The sequence below is a fragment of the Calidris pugnax genome, unplaced genomic scaffold (assembly GCF_001431845.1).
Source record: "Calidris pugnax isolate Ruff unplaced genomic scaffold, ASM143184v1 scaffold92, whole genome shotgun sequence".
Taxonomy (NCBI): domain Eukaryota; kingdom Metazoa; phylum Chordata; class Aves; order Charadriiformes; family Scolopacidae; genus Calidris; species Calidris pugnax.
Window position 1 is genome coordinate 1,469,965 of NW_015090823.1, and position 15,638 is coordinate 1,485,602.

General features: G+C 51.6%; 1 protein-coding gene across 2 annotated transcripts in view; it reads left to right on the top strand.

Annotated features, from left to right (window-relative positions):
• Nucleotides 1-15,638, top strand: part of SORL1 (sortilin-related receptor, L(DLR class) A repeats containing) — a 44,707-nt gene that overhangs the window by 25,371 nt on the left and 3,698 nt on the right. The window contains exons 25-43 of one of the 2 annotated variants that reach the window (XM_014939976.1): nucleotides 305-427; nucleotides 1,012-1,119; nucleotides 1,506-1,637; nucleotides 1,896-2,027; nucleotides 2,718-2,852; nucleotides 3,765-3,920; nucleotides 4,885-5,034; nucleotides 5,445-5,573; nucleotides 6,975-7,101; nucleotides 7,648-7,817; nucleotides 8,388-8,500; nucleotides 8,846-8,950; nucleotides 9,983-10,055; nucleotides 11,248-11,330; nucleotides 11,619-11,715; nucleotides 12,286-12,470; nucleotides 12,942-13,061; nucleotides 13,164-13,328; nucleotides 15,212-15,386. In XM_014939976.1, the coding sequence (XP_014795462.1) occupies nucleotides 305-427; nucleotides 1,012-1,119; nucleotides 1,506-1,637; nucleotides 1,896-2,027; nucleotides 2,718-2,852; nucleotides 3,765-3,920; nucleotides 4,885-5,034; nucleotides 5,445-5,573; nucleotides 6,975-7,101; nucleotides 7,648-7,817; nucleotides 8,388-8,500; nucleotides 8,846-8,950; nucleotides 9,983-10,055; nucleotides 11,248-11,330; nucleotides 11,619-11,715; nucleotides 12,286-12,470; nucleotides 12,942-13,061; nucleotides 13,164-13,328; nucleotides 15,212-15,386 (2,478 nt within the window). Of the gene's footprint in view, nucleotides 1-301; nucleotides 428-1,011; nucleotides 1,120-1,505; nucleotides 1,638-1,895; nucleotides 2,028-2,717; nucleotides 2,853-3,764; nucleotides 3,921-4,884; nucleotides 5,035-5,444; nucleotides 5,574-6,974; nucleotides 7,102-7,647; nucleotides 7,818-8,387; nucleotides 8,501-8,845; nucleotides 8,951-9,982; nucleotides 10,056-11,247; nucleotides 11,331-11,618; nucleotides 11,716-12,285; nucleotides 12,471-12,941; nucleotides 13,062-13,163; nucleotides 13,329-15,211; nucleotides 15,387-15,638 lie in introns of both variants that reach the window. The other variant, XM_014939975.1, reaches the window with a different exon arrangement.

The window sequence follows — 15,638 nt, forward strand, 5'->3', positions numbered from 1 at the left end:
CATCACTTTTGCCCGCACACACCAAGGACTGAGAAGGGAATGAGGCTCCTGGCTTGGGTAGAGCTTTGGGAGGGCTCACTAGCCTCCAAAAGCCATCCCCGAGGCACGGCATGGAGAAGAAAAAGACCATGGTGGGATCTAAGGAGAACCTGGGGTCCCTGCGGCCTCTTGCCTGGAGCCCACAGGGTGGTCGCTTGGGCTCAGGAGTGGGGCTTTGTGCCAGGACCTGCCAACTGGATGCATCCCACAGCTCAGCCCGGTGCCCCACACTCAGGGTGTCCCCCCCGTGTCTGTGTTCCAGCAGTATATCACACCTGCGAGGCCTCCAGCTTCCAGTGCCACAACGGCCACTGCATCCCCCAGCGCTGGGCCTGCGACGGCGACGCCGACTGCCAGGACGGCTCCGACGAGGACCCCGCCACCTGCGGTAACGCCCCGGGTGTGGGGAGGGGGCTCTGCCGTGGGGTGGGAGGGGGTTTCTACAAACACGCCGAGATCCACCCTGCAGCAGAAAAAAAGGAGACGATTCCCACCCCTCCAAAAGCAGGCAGGCACAGGGAGAGGGCAGCCGGGGCTGTTTGCAGCTAGCTCAAGGCAGCTTTAAAAAAACAGAATCACAGAATCTTCTAGGTTGGAAGGGACCTTAAAGATCATCTTGTCCAACCGTCAACCTAACTGACAAAAATAGTCACCCACACAACAAACAAGGAGCATCATCACTAAACCATACCTTCCCAGCACTTCATCAACCCGTCTTTTGAACACCTCCAGGGATGGTGCCTCAACCACCTCCCTGGGCAGCCCATTCCAATGCCTGAGAACCCTTTCAGTGAAAAATTTTTCCCAATATCCAGCCTGAACCTCCCCTGGCGTAACTTGAGGCCTTTTCCTCTTGTCCTGTCGCCTGTGACTTGAGAAAAGAGACCAACCCCCACCTCTCTACACCCTCAAAACAAAACAAAACAAAACAAAAACCCCGCTGTACAACATCTACCCGATTCTGCATTTCAGAAAAGAAGTGCAACGGCTTCCAGTGCCCCAACGGCACTTGCATCCCGACCAGCAAACACTGCGACGGCGTCAACGACTGCTCCGACGCCTCGGACGAGCAGCACTGCGGTGAGTACCGGGCTGACAGCCTTCCCCGCCTGCCAGAGCCTGTCTCCCTGGGAGAAAAACCCTGGTGAGATAATGGCAAAGCTTCTTTAGCATTCCCGAGCCCCCCTGAGGCCTGCAGCAGGCAGGGCTGTGATGGGCAGGGAGGGCGCGCTGTCAGGGCCTGTATTCAGGGAGGTGACCAAATCCTTCCTGACGCCTCTGCCAACCCCCTGCTACCCCAGTGTGTTCCCAGCCCGTGCGGGGACAGAGCTCGAGCAATTTGTCTCCGAAACTTCCTGTAACTCCCCGAACTCCAGGTCTGGGCAGCTCGCAGCGGGTTGGCATTGCGGCTGCCCAGCACTGCGGGGGTGCCATCCCTTCTCCTCCTCACTCCCCATCTTCTCCAGAACCCCTGTGCACCCGCTACATGGATTTTGTGTGCAAGAACCGGCAGCAGTGCTTGTTCCACTCCATGGTGTGCGACGGCATCATCCAGTGTCGAGACGGCTCAGATGAAGATGCCAACTACGCTGGCTGCTGTAAGTGGGGTATTGTGCCTCTTTGCAAAAGGGGGGGATGGGATAGAGAATGAAACCAGATGCATGGAGAGGAGAACGTGTTCCCCTGGGGACCAGAAAGCTGCCAGTTCTCCTAAGAGGTGGCTCTGGACTGTAATGCTCTGCTTATAAATCCACGATTTCCTGAGCGTGCTTCTTCCCTCCTCCTCAATGACGAGCTTCCCTCAAGCCTTGGGTCTTTACACTAAATCTCTGCTGTCTCTCCGTGCCACCCCGCAGCCCAGGACCCCGAGTTCCACCGGACCTGCGACCAGTTCAGCTTCCAGTGCCAGAACGGGGTGTGCATCAGCCTGGTGTGGAAGTGTGATGGGATGGACGACTGCGGCGATTACTCTGACGAAGCAAACTGCGGTGAGCAAGACCTCAGGGTCTCTTCTCCTCCTTTGAATTTTAGAAGCATGAAGTGCTGGCTTCTTCATGTTTGACATAGGCACTCGTGTGTGTACGTACACGTGTACGTGTGTAGCATTCCACTTGCACATCGCAGATGGTCTTACGTGGAGATCAGTATCACTTTCCTCATATGGCAGGAAGGTACAGTGAAGCACGCTGAAAATCCAACAGGGCTGGCACGTCTTGTGGTTGACTAAGTCATATGTGACCGTATTTACTCCACAGATTCCCAGCCCAAAGCAGACAGGCAGTTTTCAGCCAAACTCAATATTTACCACTGTTCCCCGGGTAGCTGTCGGAGCTGTACCCAGCCAGACGAAGCAGCTGCCTCTTCATCTCAGAGTTGCAGGGTTTGCTTCTCCATTTCTGCTGTGTTCTGTCTGAATTTCACTGTCAGCTCTGGTTCTGAGATCAGAGGTGGTGTCTGGCCATGACGTACTCAGCACACAAGACATAATAGTGGTGGCAATGGGCTAGTGAGGGCTGTGAGGAACGGGGATGCTGGAGGAGAAGAGAAAGGACCCCTGCTCATGCTGCTCAGGGGAATAGATAGGTGTAGCCTGACTTGAGATGCTTCAACACCTCAGCCATACTGCAGACTGGTGAGATATAACACTGGGACTCACAAGACTCTCCTCTCGTTGCCAGAAAACCCAACAGAGGCCCCGAACTGCTCCCGGTACTACCAGTTCCAGTGTGGGAACGGGCACTGCATCCCCAGGCGGTGGAAGTGCGACGAGGAGAACGACTGTGGGGACTGGTCTGACGAGAAGGACTGTGAGGGTAAGGGGACAAGGCTCTGCTCTGCTCGCAGGAGCCCTGACCGAGGCTGGGCTGTGCTGAAGGACCACTGTCACCATCAGCTGCCTTCCTGCAGGGCTGCTTGGGACTGCCCCTGTGCCTCCGAAAATCATAGAAATCATAGAATGGTTTGGGTTGGAAGGGACCTTAAAGATCACCTAGTTCCAATCCCCCTGCCATGGGCAGGGACACCTCCCACCAGACCAGGTTGCTCAAATAGCCATCCAGCCTGGCCTTGAACACCTCCAGTGATGGGGCATCCACGACCTCCCTGGGCAACCTGTTCCAGTGCATCACCACCCTCACTGTAAAGAATTTCTTCCTAGTATCTAACCTAAATCTCCCCTCCACCAGCTTAAAACCATTGCCCCTTGTCCTGTCGCTACTCTTCTTTGTAAAGAGTCCCTCTCGGGTTCTTCTGTAGGCTCCTTTCAGGTACTGAAAGGCCGTTATGAGGTCTTCCCGGAGCCTTCTCTTCTCCAGGCTGAACAACCCCAGCTCCCTCAGCCTGTCTTCATAGGAGAGGTGCTCCATCCCTCTGATCATCCTCGTGGCCCTCCGCTGGACCCGTTCCAACAGATCCATGTCCTTCCTGTGTTGAGGACTCCAAAGCTGGACACAGTACTCCAAGTGGGGTCTCACGAGTGCAGAGTAGAGAGGCAGAATCACCCAGGAGTGGGCTGTGTGTGCGCTCTTATGCATCTTTTTACTCTGTGCTTTTAAAAAATCATCATTAGGAGCCGTGCAGATAGAATGCAGGTGAAAACACTGATCTTGTAACGTCCTTGCTTCCCTCCACTGAGAGTGACTTTCAGTCTGGTGGGAACAGGCACAGCTTACAGCCCGGACGCAGGAGCGGGCCTCTTGGATCAGCTCTGCACGGTGTATTTTCAGGTTCTCCGGTCCATCCCGTGACCACCTCCATCCCACCGACCTGTTTGCCTAATCACTTCCGCTGCAACAGCGGCGCCTGCATCACCAACAGCTGGGTCTGCGATGGCTACAAGGACTGCACCGACGGCTCCGACGAGGAAGCCTGCCCCACTTCCCGTAAGCTCTTCTCTTCCTCACCCATTTTTCTGTAGGAACACGTCTGCCAGGACTGTCAGTCTCCGAGCCTTGCCAGATAACAGGGCTAAACTACACTGTGGTGGAAAAGCTCCCCAACTCCTCTGTCCCTGGGGTCAGAGCCCCTGCCACCAGCTGGGACACTGCTCCAGCCCCACGGGCGGCAGGAATTCCTGTTGCAGCCAGTCCCTGCTCAGATGAGGTTGTTCCAACCCGATGCTGTTGAGTCTCAGGTTGGCGTAGAGACATGGAGATCATAGAATCATAGAATCATAGAATTGCCCAGGCCGGAAGGGACCTCCAAAGGTCATCTAGTCCCACCCCCCCGCAGTCAGCAGGGACACCCCCAACTAGACCAGGTTGCCCAGGGCCTCGTCGAGCCTCTCCTTGAATATCTCCAGGGATGGGGCCTCAACCACCTCCCTGGGCAACTTGTTCCAGTGCTCCACTACCCTCACAGTAAAGAACCCCCTCCTAATCTCCAATCTAAATCTGTTCCCCTCCAGCTTGAAGCCATTTCCCCTCGTCCTGTCACTGCAGGCCTTTCTAAACAGGTTCTCCCCAGCCTTCCTGTAGGCCCCCTTCAGGTACTGGAAGGCTGCTATTAGGTCTCCCCGGACTGCAGGGTGGGTTCCCACCTCACACCTACACTGAAGGTAAAAGAGGGTTTTTCTTTCCTCGCTGTGGTCCTTGCTAAGGCTTGCTGAGCCCTGAGTCCATGCAGGACATCCCCTGCAAACCAGTTGCTTTCCCAGCCCTCTGCAGTCAGGAGAGAGGATGGCTTAGGCGTCATCCCAGCAGAAGCCATCTACCTGCTAGATGGGAAGAGATTGCCATCTAGTGGAGTCGGGACCTGGGGACAGGTTTTGGTGTCCCTCCTGGTGGCAGCAGCAGCCTGGCCGGTGGCTGTTGGGTGGTTTCCTCACTCCTTGGCCGCTGTGTGCAGGACCCAACGTGACGGCCACCTCCCCGGTGCTCCCGGGACGCTGCAGCAGGTTCGAGTTCGAGTGCCAGCAGCTCCACAAGTGCATCCCCAACTGGAAGAGGTGCGACGGGCTGCGGGACTGCCAGGACGGCACGGACGAGAGGAACTGCCGTAAGTGTGGGGCAAGGAGAACATCTCACCTGGCTCTTTCCCTTGGGCAACTCTTCGTGAGGATGGGGCAGCCACCAAGGAGTTTTCTTCCTGGTGACATCCTAGCAGTAAATGCGGTATTACAGTAAAAAAGGAGTAAAAACACCAAACAACCGGTGCCATTCCCATTAGAAGTCCAGTGGTTGTTTTCAGTGGGATAAGCTCCAGGTTCTTGTGATGCCACCATGCCAGGAGATGGAGCCAAAACGGGATAGCCCTGTTTCTGACACTGGCACTGCCCTGACATGCAGCCACCCCAGCATCACGCCTGCTTTTGAAGCAGCGTGTGCCAGCCCTGGCATTGCAAACAGCCCAGGGCTGGTGAGGGAACTTTTCTTCCCCGAGTTCTGAAACTTTTTTGCCTCTTTCAGCTACTCACAGCACCCTGTCGTGCCCTAATGGTTATAAATGCGAGGACGGAGAGGCCTGCATCATGGTGACGGAGCGGTGTGATGGATACCTGGACTGCTCCGACAGCAGCGACGAGAGGAACTGTACTGGTAAGGAGCAGCTCCCTCCCATTTCTCATTGCCTGCTCTGTATTAGCACACTGAGGTGCTGGTCTGGATACATTCACAGCATCCTAGACGTATCTGCCTCTGTTTGGTTGTCCAAGCTACCTCCTCACCCATTTATTACCATCTGGGACAAACTTTCCAGACAGTTTCTGCACTGACAATTTGACTTCCATCAGTCTCAGACACAGAAAAAAACCAACTTTAGGACGGCTAGAAGCAAAGCTGTCTATTTTACATGGCCCACAGGTGGAGCAGTAGGCTCTGGCTCTGTCCTCCTTTGCAAGGTGACCCGGGGAGCCATGGTGCATGCCTGGACACCATCACTGGTCCTCCCACCCTGGCCTTCGGTGGCCTCAGCCCGCCCTGGGCAGATAACGGCGATCGATCGCTGTTTCTGGCCAGCTGTGAGATTCAGCCGCTTTTCTGCTGAACTGCTTGGGGGGCTGAGCATCAATCAGGTTTTAGTTCTTTAATTAAATATTGATTGGGAGGAGGCTAGCAGGTTCAGGGGAGGGGGAAGGAGCTGCTGAGCTGCACGGCTTGCTACGCCAAGGGGAAGCCATCTCTTTTCCCTCGGATGGCTTGCCTTGCCGTGCCTGTCCACGGACCCGCAATGCCTGCTGGCTTTCATTTCCAGTTCGTTAGGGAAAGCGAAGCGGTTTGGCACTGGGAATGAAGCTGAGCACCCGAGCAGGGCCAGGCCATGGGGTTTGGATGTGGGCTCCAGCTCCCCAGAGGGATAGAATGGGGAAAGGATTTGGGCTGTTTCAGATGAGCCCCCCCAAATCCCCACTGCTGGGTCTCACAGTCCTGTTACCCCCTAAACGCCTCTCCCAAGGTCGGGCGACGATTCAGATACAGTTCACATTCAAGGCAACCCCCTTAATTATCACCCTTCACCTGGGTCCTTCTGCTGAAGGCGAGATGTGGTAAAGAAAACCACACAAAGAGAGGCCCTGGATGGCCACAGTGACGGCACAGATTTGTCACATGAGTAGAAGAGTGACTTAGCCTGTCCCCAGCAGTTTGCACTCATACACTTCTAAAATTAAAGAGTATTTCATCAACAGCCACGCTTTATCTTTCCTCGGGGGAAAGGGGACGTTTGTGTGATGCTGCATAAGGATAACCAAGATGTTTTGGGGAGAACTAAGAGCACCAGGGGTACGTTCCTGCTCTGAACAGCCTTCTGAAGAGCCCGCTCTTCTCCACTGAGAACACCCACCTGAACTACACGTAAAATTTGAAGGCTGCAAATACTCCCTCTCTCATACCACTGTTTCTACCTCCCCGTGGTTGTGCTATGAACATAACTCCTGCTTCTGTTCTGGGCAAAAGTCTTGTTTCCCTCCGACAGACTAACTTTTCCCCTTGCCTGCTCAGATGACACAATCGTGTACAAAGTCCAGAACCTCCAGTGGACGGCCGATTTCTCCGGTGATGTCACTCTGACGTGGGCTCGGCCAAAGAGAATGTCCTCGTCCTCCTGTGTCTACAACGTCTACTACAGGTACTCTGCGCGTTGCTACATGACCCGTTGCTATTGTATCAGGTAAAAGATAGGAGAAACACAGGCATGGGATCAGTGTGCACATGTTTACAGCCAAGAACTGATCAGAATTGGGCTTTAAAGGCTGAGGACTGTGCAATCTGCTTGGAAAGTCTCTGTACTTCCTTGCGAAGGAGACCCAAAATAGCTGTAACCAGCGGGCATCTGTAAAAAGCTGTATTTATTTCCTCCAGATTGTTTACACAGACAGTAAAGTGGCTATATTCAAGCTTTTCTTTCCTGCTCGGGTCTTGTCTTTGTGGAACGGGTAACAACGAGAGCAAAGTCAAGAAATGAGAGCACAGCAGTTATAGAAAACCTCAGAGGACGGCGCTTATAAGTCACTAAGCTATGTTTAGTTCAGGCTTTCAAAGAGCGTCCTTCCAAGCAGGTGGTTTGGCTTTACTTGAAAAGGAAACCCAGCAGCAAGTTCTTAACATACAGCTGGATGGTTTCACCCTTTGTAAAACGCTGTCCTGACTGGAGGGGTGTGACTCTGTCACGCAGGATGGTCGGTGAAAGCATTTGGAAGATTTTGGAAACCCACAGCAACAAAACCAACAGCGTTTTGAAGGTCCTCAAGCCTGACTGTACCTATCAGGTGAAAGTCCAAGTGCAGTGTCTCAGCCGAGTCTACAACACCAACGACTTCATCACCCTCCGGACACCCGAAGGATGTAAGTGGACCTGTGTGGCTCATGTCCGTGACCCAATTTGGCCAATTTGGCCTAGAAAGTAGATACCACAGAGGCCTCCCAGTTAGGAACAAAAGGAGTCTTTCCACAGGCCTGGTAATTGTGCTGGACTGGGAAAAAGGGCTGTGCATGGAGTCAGTCTTGCACTGAGTCACCGACCTACCCTCTTTCCTCCCTGTCACTTGGTGGTTTAGTATCACTGGGAAGTTTATATTTTCTTACACTGAGCCTGTGGGACTCTTCAGTACTGCAGGCAAGGAGCAAGATCTTTCTGGATGCAGAGTTGAGGCCAGGTTAAGAAAGGGATGCAAAATACAGTGAAGAGCTTAGCAAAATCCTAGCTTCACCCCAGGTACAAAAAAAAGCTTCATTGCTCCACAGCGGAATTGAAAGGGACCTGCAGGAAGAAGACATCTCCCATGAGGCAGGACCACTTGGCCATTCCCTCTCTGTCCCAACCTTTTAGGGAGACCCTGGCCAAATCCTGCTTTTCCCCGTGTGATCCAGCAACACAACTGTGACCATCACCAACACCTCTGTTTCTCTCCCCAGTACCAGATGCTCCCTTTAACCTGCAGCTGTCCCTGAAAAAAGAAGCTGAAGGAGTGGTGCTGGGCTGCTGGAGTCCCCCCGTCCTTGCCCATGGCCTCATCCGGGAATTCATCGTGAGTCCTGCTGCCAAGTCTGGGTTGACGGTGGGATGGAGAATGCTGCTGGGGGCTTGCAGCAGCACGGGCTGGCCTGTCTGAACACAGCTATCTCTGCAGAGCTGGGGTGGGACAGGAATAGGACAGTTTGTAGACAAAATCTGCTAAGAGCCTCAGGCAAGTTGGGAGGAGAAATGCTGCAGTGCTGTAGGTAGCGACACAGCCCTCAAGTTCATCATTTCATTTCTGGCTCCCTTTCTAAGCTTTCATACTTCATTCTCCTGACCTTTTGACACAAAGAGACCTGTCACCCCATGGTAATGTTGGCTGTGAAGCCCTCATCCCTTGTTTTGGTGCCCCTAGGTGGAATACAGCAGGAGTGGATCCAAGGAGTGGTCATCCCTTAGAACGACCAAGAACTACACTGAGATCCAGGACTTGCAGGTCAACACGTTATACACCGTTAGGGTGAGTGTTTTCTCAGCTCTGTCTATGCATGTTCTCCTTTTCACTAAATGGTCTAAGTCCTTGCCAAAAAAGTATGTTGTTAAAATCCTGCCCTTTAATGACAACCCTCAATGGGGGCTTGGCGTTTGCACTGCTAATGTATATAGCTTCAAGGCCTGAATTTAGGCCCTTGATTTGCACCTTCTCCCAGGAGGCCCGGCTGTATTATGAAATTGGCACCGCTAATTGCCCATCCCAATGTCACTGCAATTGCACTGGATCTGGGCCAGAGATAAATTTGGTCCTGACTGCATCACTGGGGAAAAGAAGCAGATCCGCCTGTGGGGAATGTATGCACATGGGAGAAGCTGGGTAATTATAGACACAAGTAATAATAATAGGGAGTGGAAAGTCTGCCCAGTGAGCCCTGGGAAATGTATCCATCCTCCCTGGGCTGAATCATAGAATCCTTCAGGTTGGTAAAGACCTTGGGGATCATCGAGTCCAACCATCAACCCTACTCTTCAAAGTTCCCCCCTACACCAATGAGCATGGGTTCTTGGGGAAGTTCACTGGGAGTTGGGATAAACGCCTCTCCCTGACCATGACTCAGTGTTATTCTTATACTCAGCTGGAGAAAGTCTTTCCTTCCTTGGTGTTCCTTCCTGTACGAATCTGTTCCCAATACCTCTTTGGAACTGGATTTGGCGCTTGCGTGGACTTCACCAGCGCGGTTCTTACCTACGCTATGGCTGACAGAGTCCAAAGCTCCTTATCTTGATGGACTCCTCAAAGATCTCATATGACAGTGGTTATCTGCAAAGAGGATGCACCTCCCTCCTCTTAGATTCCTTTAATTGACTTAAAGTAGTCTGCTTTATCTCTGTAATAAGCATTTTATTGCCAAGTAATTAAGCTATTGTTTGCCTCAAAGTCCTTTTCCCATGAGCTCTGCCACGTCCGTAACCTTGCTCTAACCTCGATCTCTGTTTGCATTATACAATGTTGGCAGGGTACATTTGTTCATATTAACTAACCCTCTTATTTGAAAAGGTTGCTGCGGTAACTAGTCGAGGAGTGGGAAATTGGAGTGATTCCAAATCCATAACCACCGTAAAAGGCAAAGGTAAATGTTGTTGTTTCAGTCAACTCGGACCACTTAGCAAAAAGGCAGAATATAAGCCCGAAGCGTTAGCATCACCATGCATAACCCCCTCCTCGTCCTTCATGCTTCACTATTGAGCATTTTATACTAATTTAACAACTTTGCTCTACTATTTCGCTTAACTTGAGCTGCCTCAAAGTTCAGTGGTGCCTACTCTTCCTCTCAACTCTGTGCCACATAGGATGGACATCCTGCCCTGGAAGCGGGCAAGAAGCCTGTCCAGAAGGTGTTTCTCTCTCCTGGCCTCCTGGCAGACAGATTCCCTCTGACTTGTGTAGGCTAAATCCTGCCTTCAGAGAGGAGAGACACGTTACCACTAAACTCTTCCACTTTCATTGCCTTAAAGGCTGCTTTCTACTCCCTCTTAGGTTATAATTATGATGGTTTCTGCATCTCACGTAGGTTAGACCACTGAGACGCCGCTAAGGCTCCCAGAAACTGTCACATCATTACTGTCTGATAGTTGATAAATTCAAACAACACAGTAAATCATTTCCTTCCAAACTGTGTTTAGAAAAGCCTTTTGAAATCATTTGTATTCATGCCAAGTTTTCCTTCCAAACCTATACTCTGATGTCAAAATTGTCTGCTAATTTGTTAGATAAAAGCGCATCCTCACTATGTTGACAAAGGAGGGAAAGAAAACACCACGCTACTAAAGTTGCAGGATTCAGATAATCTGAAGTACATGAGTACCTGATGGTTAGAAAAAAAAAAAAAAAAAAGAGGTAGAGAGAACCATAATAACTTTCCCTTCAGGTTTTGCATGAGCGTTTGGCAGCTGCCTCCACCGATAGCTCCCGACCTCCCCCAGCAGTTCTCGGGCAGCCAGAAGCCATTAACTGTGATATGAGCTTGTCCCATGGAGTTCAGAAGTAAATACCTGTCTCCAGAGCTCCCTGTGTCCCTCCTGCACCGAGCCAGGCACAGATAAGGCAGCTTTTAGGTGGTTGACTGAAAAAATGACAGAGGTACAGCATGTCGGTGCCTTCTCTTAGGGACCTGTGTCTTAGAGATGGATGAGGTTGGGTCTGGAAGATGGGGGGATGAAGTGATTGTGATAATGAAAGCCTATATTTCACCTGTCCCCTCTCAATAAGTATTTATATTTCTTTGAGCCACAGTTAACAGCTGTTTCTCTCTTTCCTTCCAGTCATTCCTCCGCCTGTCATACACATTGAGAGCTACAGCGAGGACTCCATCAGTTTCAGCCTAAAAATGACTACGAGTATCAAGGTAAAATTTTTACCTTTACTTCTGAAACCAGAATAAAGAAACAAAAGCCTGTGTTGGGTAAATGCTAAATACTGGATGGGATAAGCTGCCACCCATTTGAATATTGCAATTACTTTTCGAAGCTAGTTATTTCATGCCAAATCGTTTCTTTCTACTCATAAACCGCCCCAGCGCTCTTAAAAAAAAGATGGAAAACACAACACAAAGACTTTCAGCGGCGAGTTTTTCACTGCCTGGAAAAACCAGCTGAACTGATAGTCCCTATTGTGTGTCCTTGCTGCCTGACAGGTCAGTGGCTACGTCGTGAACATCTACTGGACATTCGATACGCACAGGCAGGAAAAAAGGACTCTGATCATAGAAGGAGAAAAGTCTGTCCAAAAAGGTAAATTCAGTGCAAAGAGTAAAATTCTGCTTTAGTCAACACCAAGTGGAAGGTTTTGCAGAAGGCTGTGGGATTCTCATTTTTTGCAGCTGAGCAGTTTCTCTTTAGGAAAGTGTAAATCATGGGAGGACAAACCAGCAAATCCTTGGCCTCTGGTTCTTAGGACTCGGAGATTTCAATCGGATTTGGGATTTATCCCCCAGAGCTGCACTAGCCTTTTCTCATCACATGGGATTTTGTTTGTGGTTCCTTATCTACTCTGTAAAAGGTCAACAATTTCTAGGGCTTGTGTATAGTACGTGTCTCTATTAATCAAATTTCTGGTTTAAAAAAATCTCTGGTGTGCACCGTCTAGATATGGGAAAGCATCGCGATAAAGAAAAGGTTAGATACCAGAGTCCCAGGTGCTTCTGTATGAAGGAAATGACTGAAAATTAATGAAAACACAAACCAAGAGAGGCAGGCTCCCCTCAACAACTTTGTGACGACACTGACCATTTCCTAGTGCCCTCCCCCTGCCATTGCAGTCCTTTGCCTCACCTAATAGTGCACGTTTCTCTTCTTGCTCAGTGGCAAATTTGACAGCACACACCCCCTATGAAATTTCTGCTTGGGCTAGGACGGAGCTGGGTGACAGCCCTCTGTCTTTTGTCCATGTGGTGACCAGTGGGACAAGACCTGCGTCGCCAAGTCTCAAAGCCAAGGCCGTCAACCAGACCGCGGTGGAGTGCAGCTGGACCGGACCGAGGAACGTCGTAAGGCACCGACTCCCTTTTCTCACCAGCTGGGAGGGGGGTCTAGCTCAGAGCCTCCAAACACAAGCAAAATCTTAAAACAGGGCTATTTGTTGGTGTTGGATTGTGAGACCCTGAAAATTTTGTGCTCAAAAAATGAGGGAAAGCACCTGCTGCCCCTTCAGCTGAAGCAAAGAAAGCCGCCTTCTTGTTGTCTGTTTGTTCAGCCACTGATCCAGTGGGGAAGTGGCTGAAATACAGATAACATGATGCTCCAGTGGTCTTTGTTCTCTGAGCTGAGCCCAGGATTTTGGGGTGGGGAGCGCAGAGGCAAGTGGACAGACTGAACCTCAACGTGGGCAGGAGAGAGTGCCCAGGGGAAAACTGATCATTGCATCACGTCCCCAAAAAGCCACAGCCAGTGACAGTTTGGGTGGGAGCCTTGGCCCTTGCCACGCTCTGTACCGTCCCTGTCGTGCTCTCCCTCTGCAGGTCTACGGCATCTTCTACGCCACATCCTTCCTGGAGCTGTACAGGAGCCCTCACAACACCACCACGACCTCCCACAACGTGACGGTGCTGGTGCAGCGGGACGAGCAGTACCTGTTTCTGGTAGGCTCCTTTTCTCATCCCCCCCTCCTACCCGCCCTGCGGGCTGTAGCTTGCTACCGAAGGGTGCAGGCACAGTCTTAACCGCTGCCTCATCCCTTCAAGGTCCGTGTGATGTCTCCCTACCAAGGGCCACCGTCCGACTACGTTGTGGTGAAGATGATCCCCGACAACCGGCTTCCCCCTCGGCACCTCCACTCGGTGCACACCGGAAAAACCTTCGCCGTCATTAAGTGGGAATCGCCCTACGATTCGCCCGATCAAGACATGGTAATGTCTCACAGCACCTTCTCCCTTCCCTTTGCACTCAAAACCCTCCCTCACAGATAGATCCCTGCCCTGCTGCCGATGGAGAACCGAGTCTGGGGTCAGGTCTTCACTCCATCTAAATAGTTGTCAAGATGCTGACACCTCTGGGACACGCATTTCCTCTCTTTGTGTTACTGGCTCAGGGGTATTAACATTCACGCTGCCTTTAAAAAGAGTCAGATCTGGGATATCTACTGCTGACTGTCTACGATCTGCTGGATCAAGCACTGGCTGACTGGAAGGTCCCAAAGAGTGGTGCTCAATGGATTCAAATCCAGCTGGCGGCCGGTCACTAGTGGTGTGCCTCGGGGCTCAGTGTTAGGACCATTTCTATTTAACGTCTTTATTGACGATCTCGATAAGGACATAGGGTGTATCATCAGCAAGTTCGCAGATGACACCAAGTTAAGCAGGGGTGTTCATTCCCAGGAGGATAGGGAAGCCCTACAGAGGGACCTGGATAGATTGGATCACTGAGCCAATATCATTGGCATGAGTTTCAACAAGGGCAAGTGCCAGGTTCTGCACTTGGGCCACAATAACCCCCTGCAGCGCTACAGGCTGGGGGAAGTGTGGCTGGAGCTGCCTGGAGGAAAGAGACCTGGGGGTTCCAGTTGACAAGCGGCTGAGTATGAGCCGGCCGTGTGCCCAGGGGGGCAAGAAAGCCAATGGCATCCTGGCTTGTATTAGAAATACTGTGACCAGCAGAAGTAGGGAGGTGATTGTGCCCCTGTACTCAGCACTGGTGAGGCCACACCTGGAGTATTGTGTCCAGTTCTGGGCACCTCAATACAAGAGAGATATCGAGGTGCTGGAGTGAGTGCAGAGGAGGGCAACGGAACTAGTGAAGGGCCTGGAAGACAAATCATATGAGGAATGGCTGAGGGAGCTGGGAATGTTTAGTATGAGGAAGAGGAGGCTGAGGGGAGACCTCATCACTCTCTACAACTACTTGAAAGGACAGTGTAGAGAAGTTGGTGCTGGTCTCTTCTCACAGGTAATTAACGACAGAACGAGAGGGAATGGCTTCAAGCTCCAACAGGATGGGTTTAGACTGAACATTAGGAAGGAATTTTTCACTGAAAGAGTGGTCGGACATTGGAATAGGTTGAGTCACCATCCCTGGATGTGTTTAAGGGGCATTCAGATGTGGTACTGAGGGATATGGTGTAGGGGAGGACTATGTAGAGTAGGGTAGATGGTTGGACTCGATGATCCCAAGGGTCTCTTCCAACCTGAACGATTCTATGACTCTATGAAAGCGAACTTGGGCATGTGCTCAAAGCTCAAAGCCCATGGGCTTCAGCTTTGCCCCGGAGCCTGAGCAGAGCCCGCAGGTCAGCAGGACCGGTGTGGGGCCGGCCAGGCTGTGGGCTCTGCCTCCCGCCCCAGCGCAGCCCCAACAAAGCCCAGTCCTGTTCTCTGGCACACTAGCATACCGTGGGGTCTCGCTCCGTTGAAGGCGAGTCATTTTCTCAGCAAGCTTTCCCCTCCTACCCTGGTCCAGAGAATTTAACGGCAAAGGCATAAATCTTCCTGGCAAAGGCTTTGACAGGGCAGGAGTTTGCATTGCATCCTCGTGATTCAGTAAGAAATACAACCTGAGGTTTTCCTCCTCTGTTCCAGTAACTGCATTGTCTCTCTCTGTGAATGGTGATCTCGGGCAGGGATCCAGCGAGTGCAGCAAGAGGCTTGAAATCTTGCTTTCTATAGAGCACGGGCATGGTTTAATTCAAATTTTGTCGACCCTCTTCCCATCTAATGTCCTATCATTGTACAAAATTGCTAGCAAGTCTGCAGGAAAGTAAGATCTTTCACCCTGTGTGCTTTTCCTCCCCCTCCAGTTATACGCCGTCGCAGTTAAAGACTTAGTAAGAAAAACAGATAAAATCTACAAAGTGAAAACGCGGAACAGCACGGTGGAGTACACCATTAAGAAACTTGAACCGGGAGGCAAATACCACGTGATTGTTCAACTGGGGAACATGAGCAAAGAATCCAGCGTGAAGATCAGCACAGGTAACGGCAAGAGCTCTGCTGGGTGGGTGCTGGGCTGAGTCCTTGCAGCAGTGTCCACTAGAGGGAATCCAGCACCGTCCCTCACGCCGTCCATCCCACCCCTGCCCTGGCTGGTTCTCCATCGCTTAGTCCTCTCCCCCAGCCAGAGCCCAGCTTCCAGAGGCCTCCCTGCAGCTCCCGGGGAGAGCTCCCAATTAAACCCCCCAAACATTGAGGAATTTCACTGAATTTCACTGAATTTCTAGAGTTGGA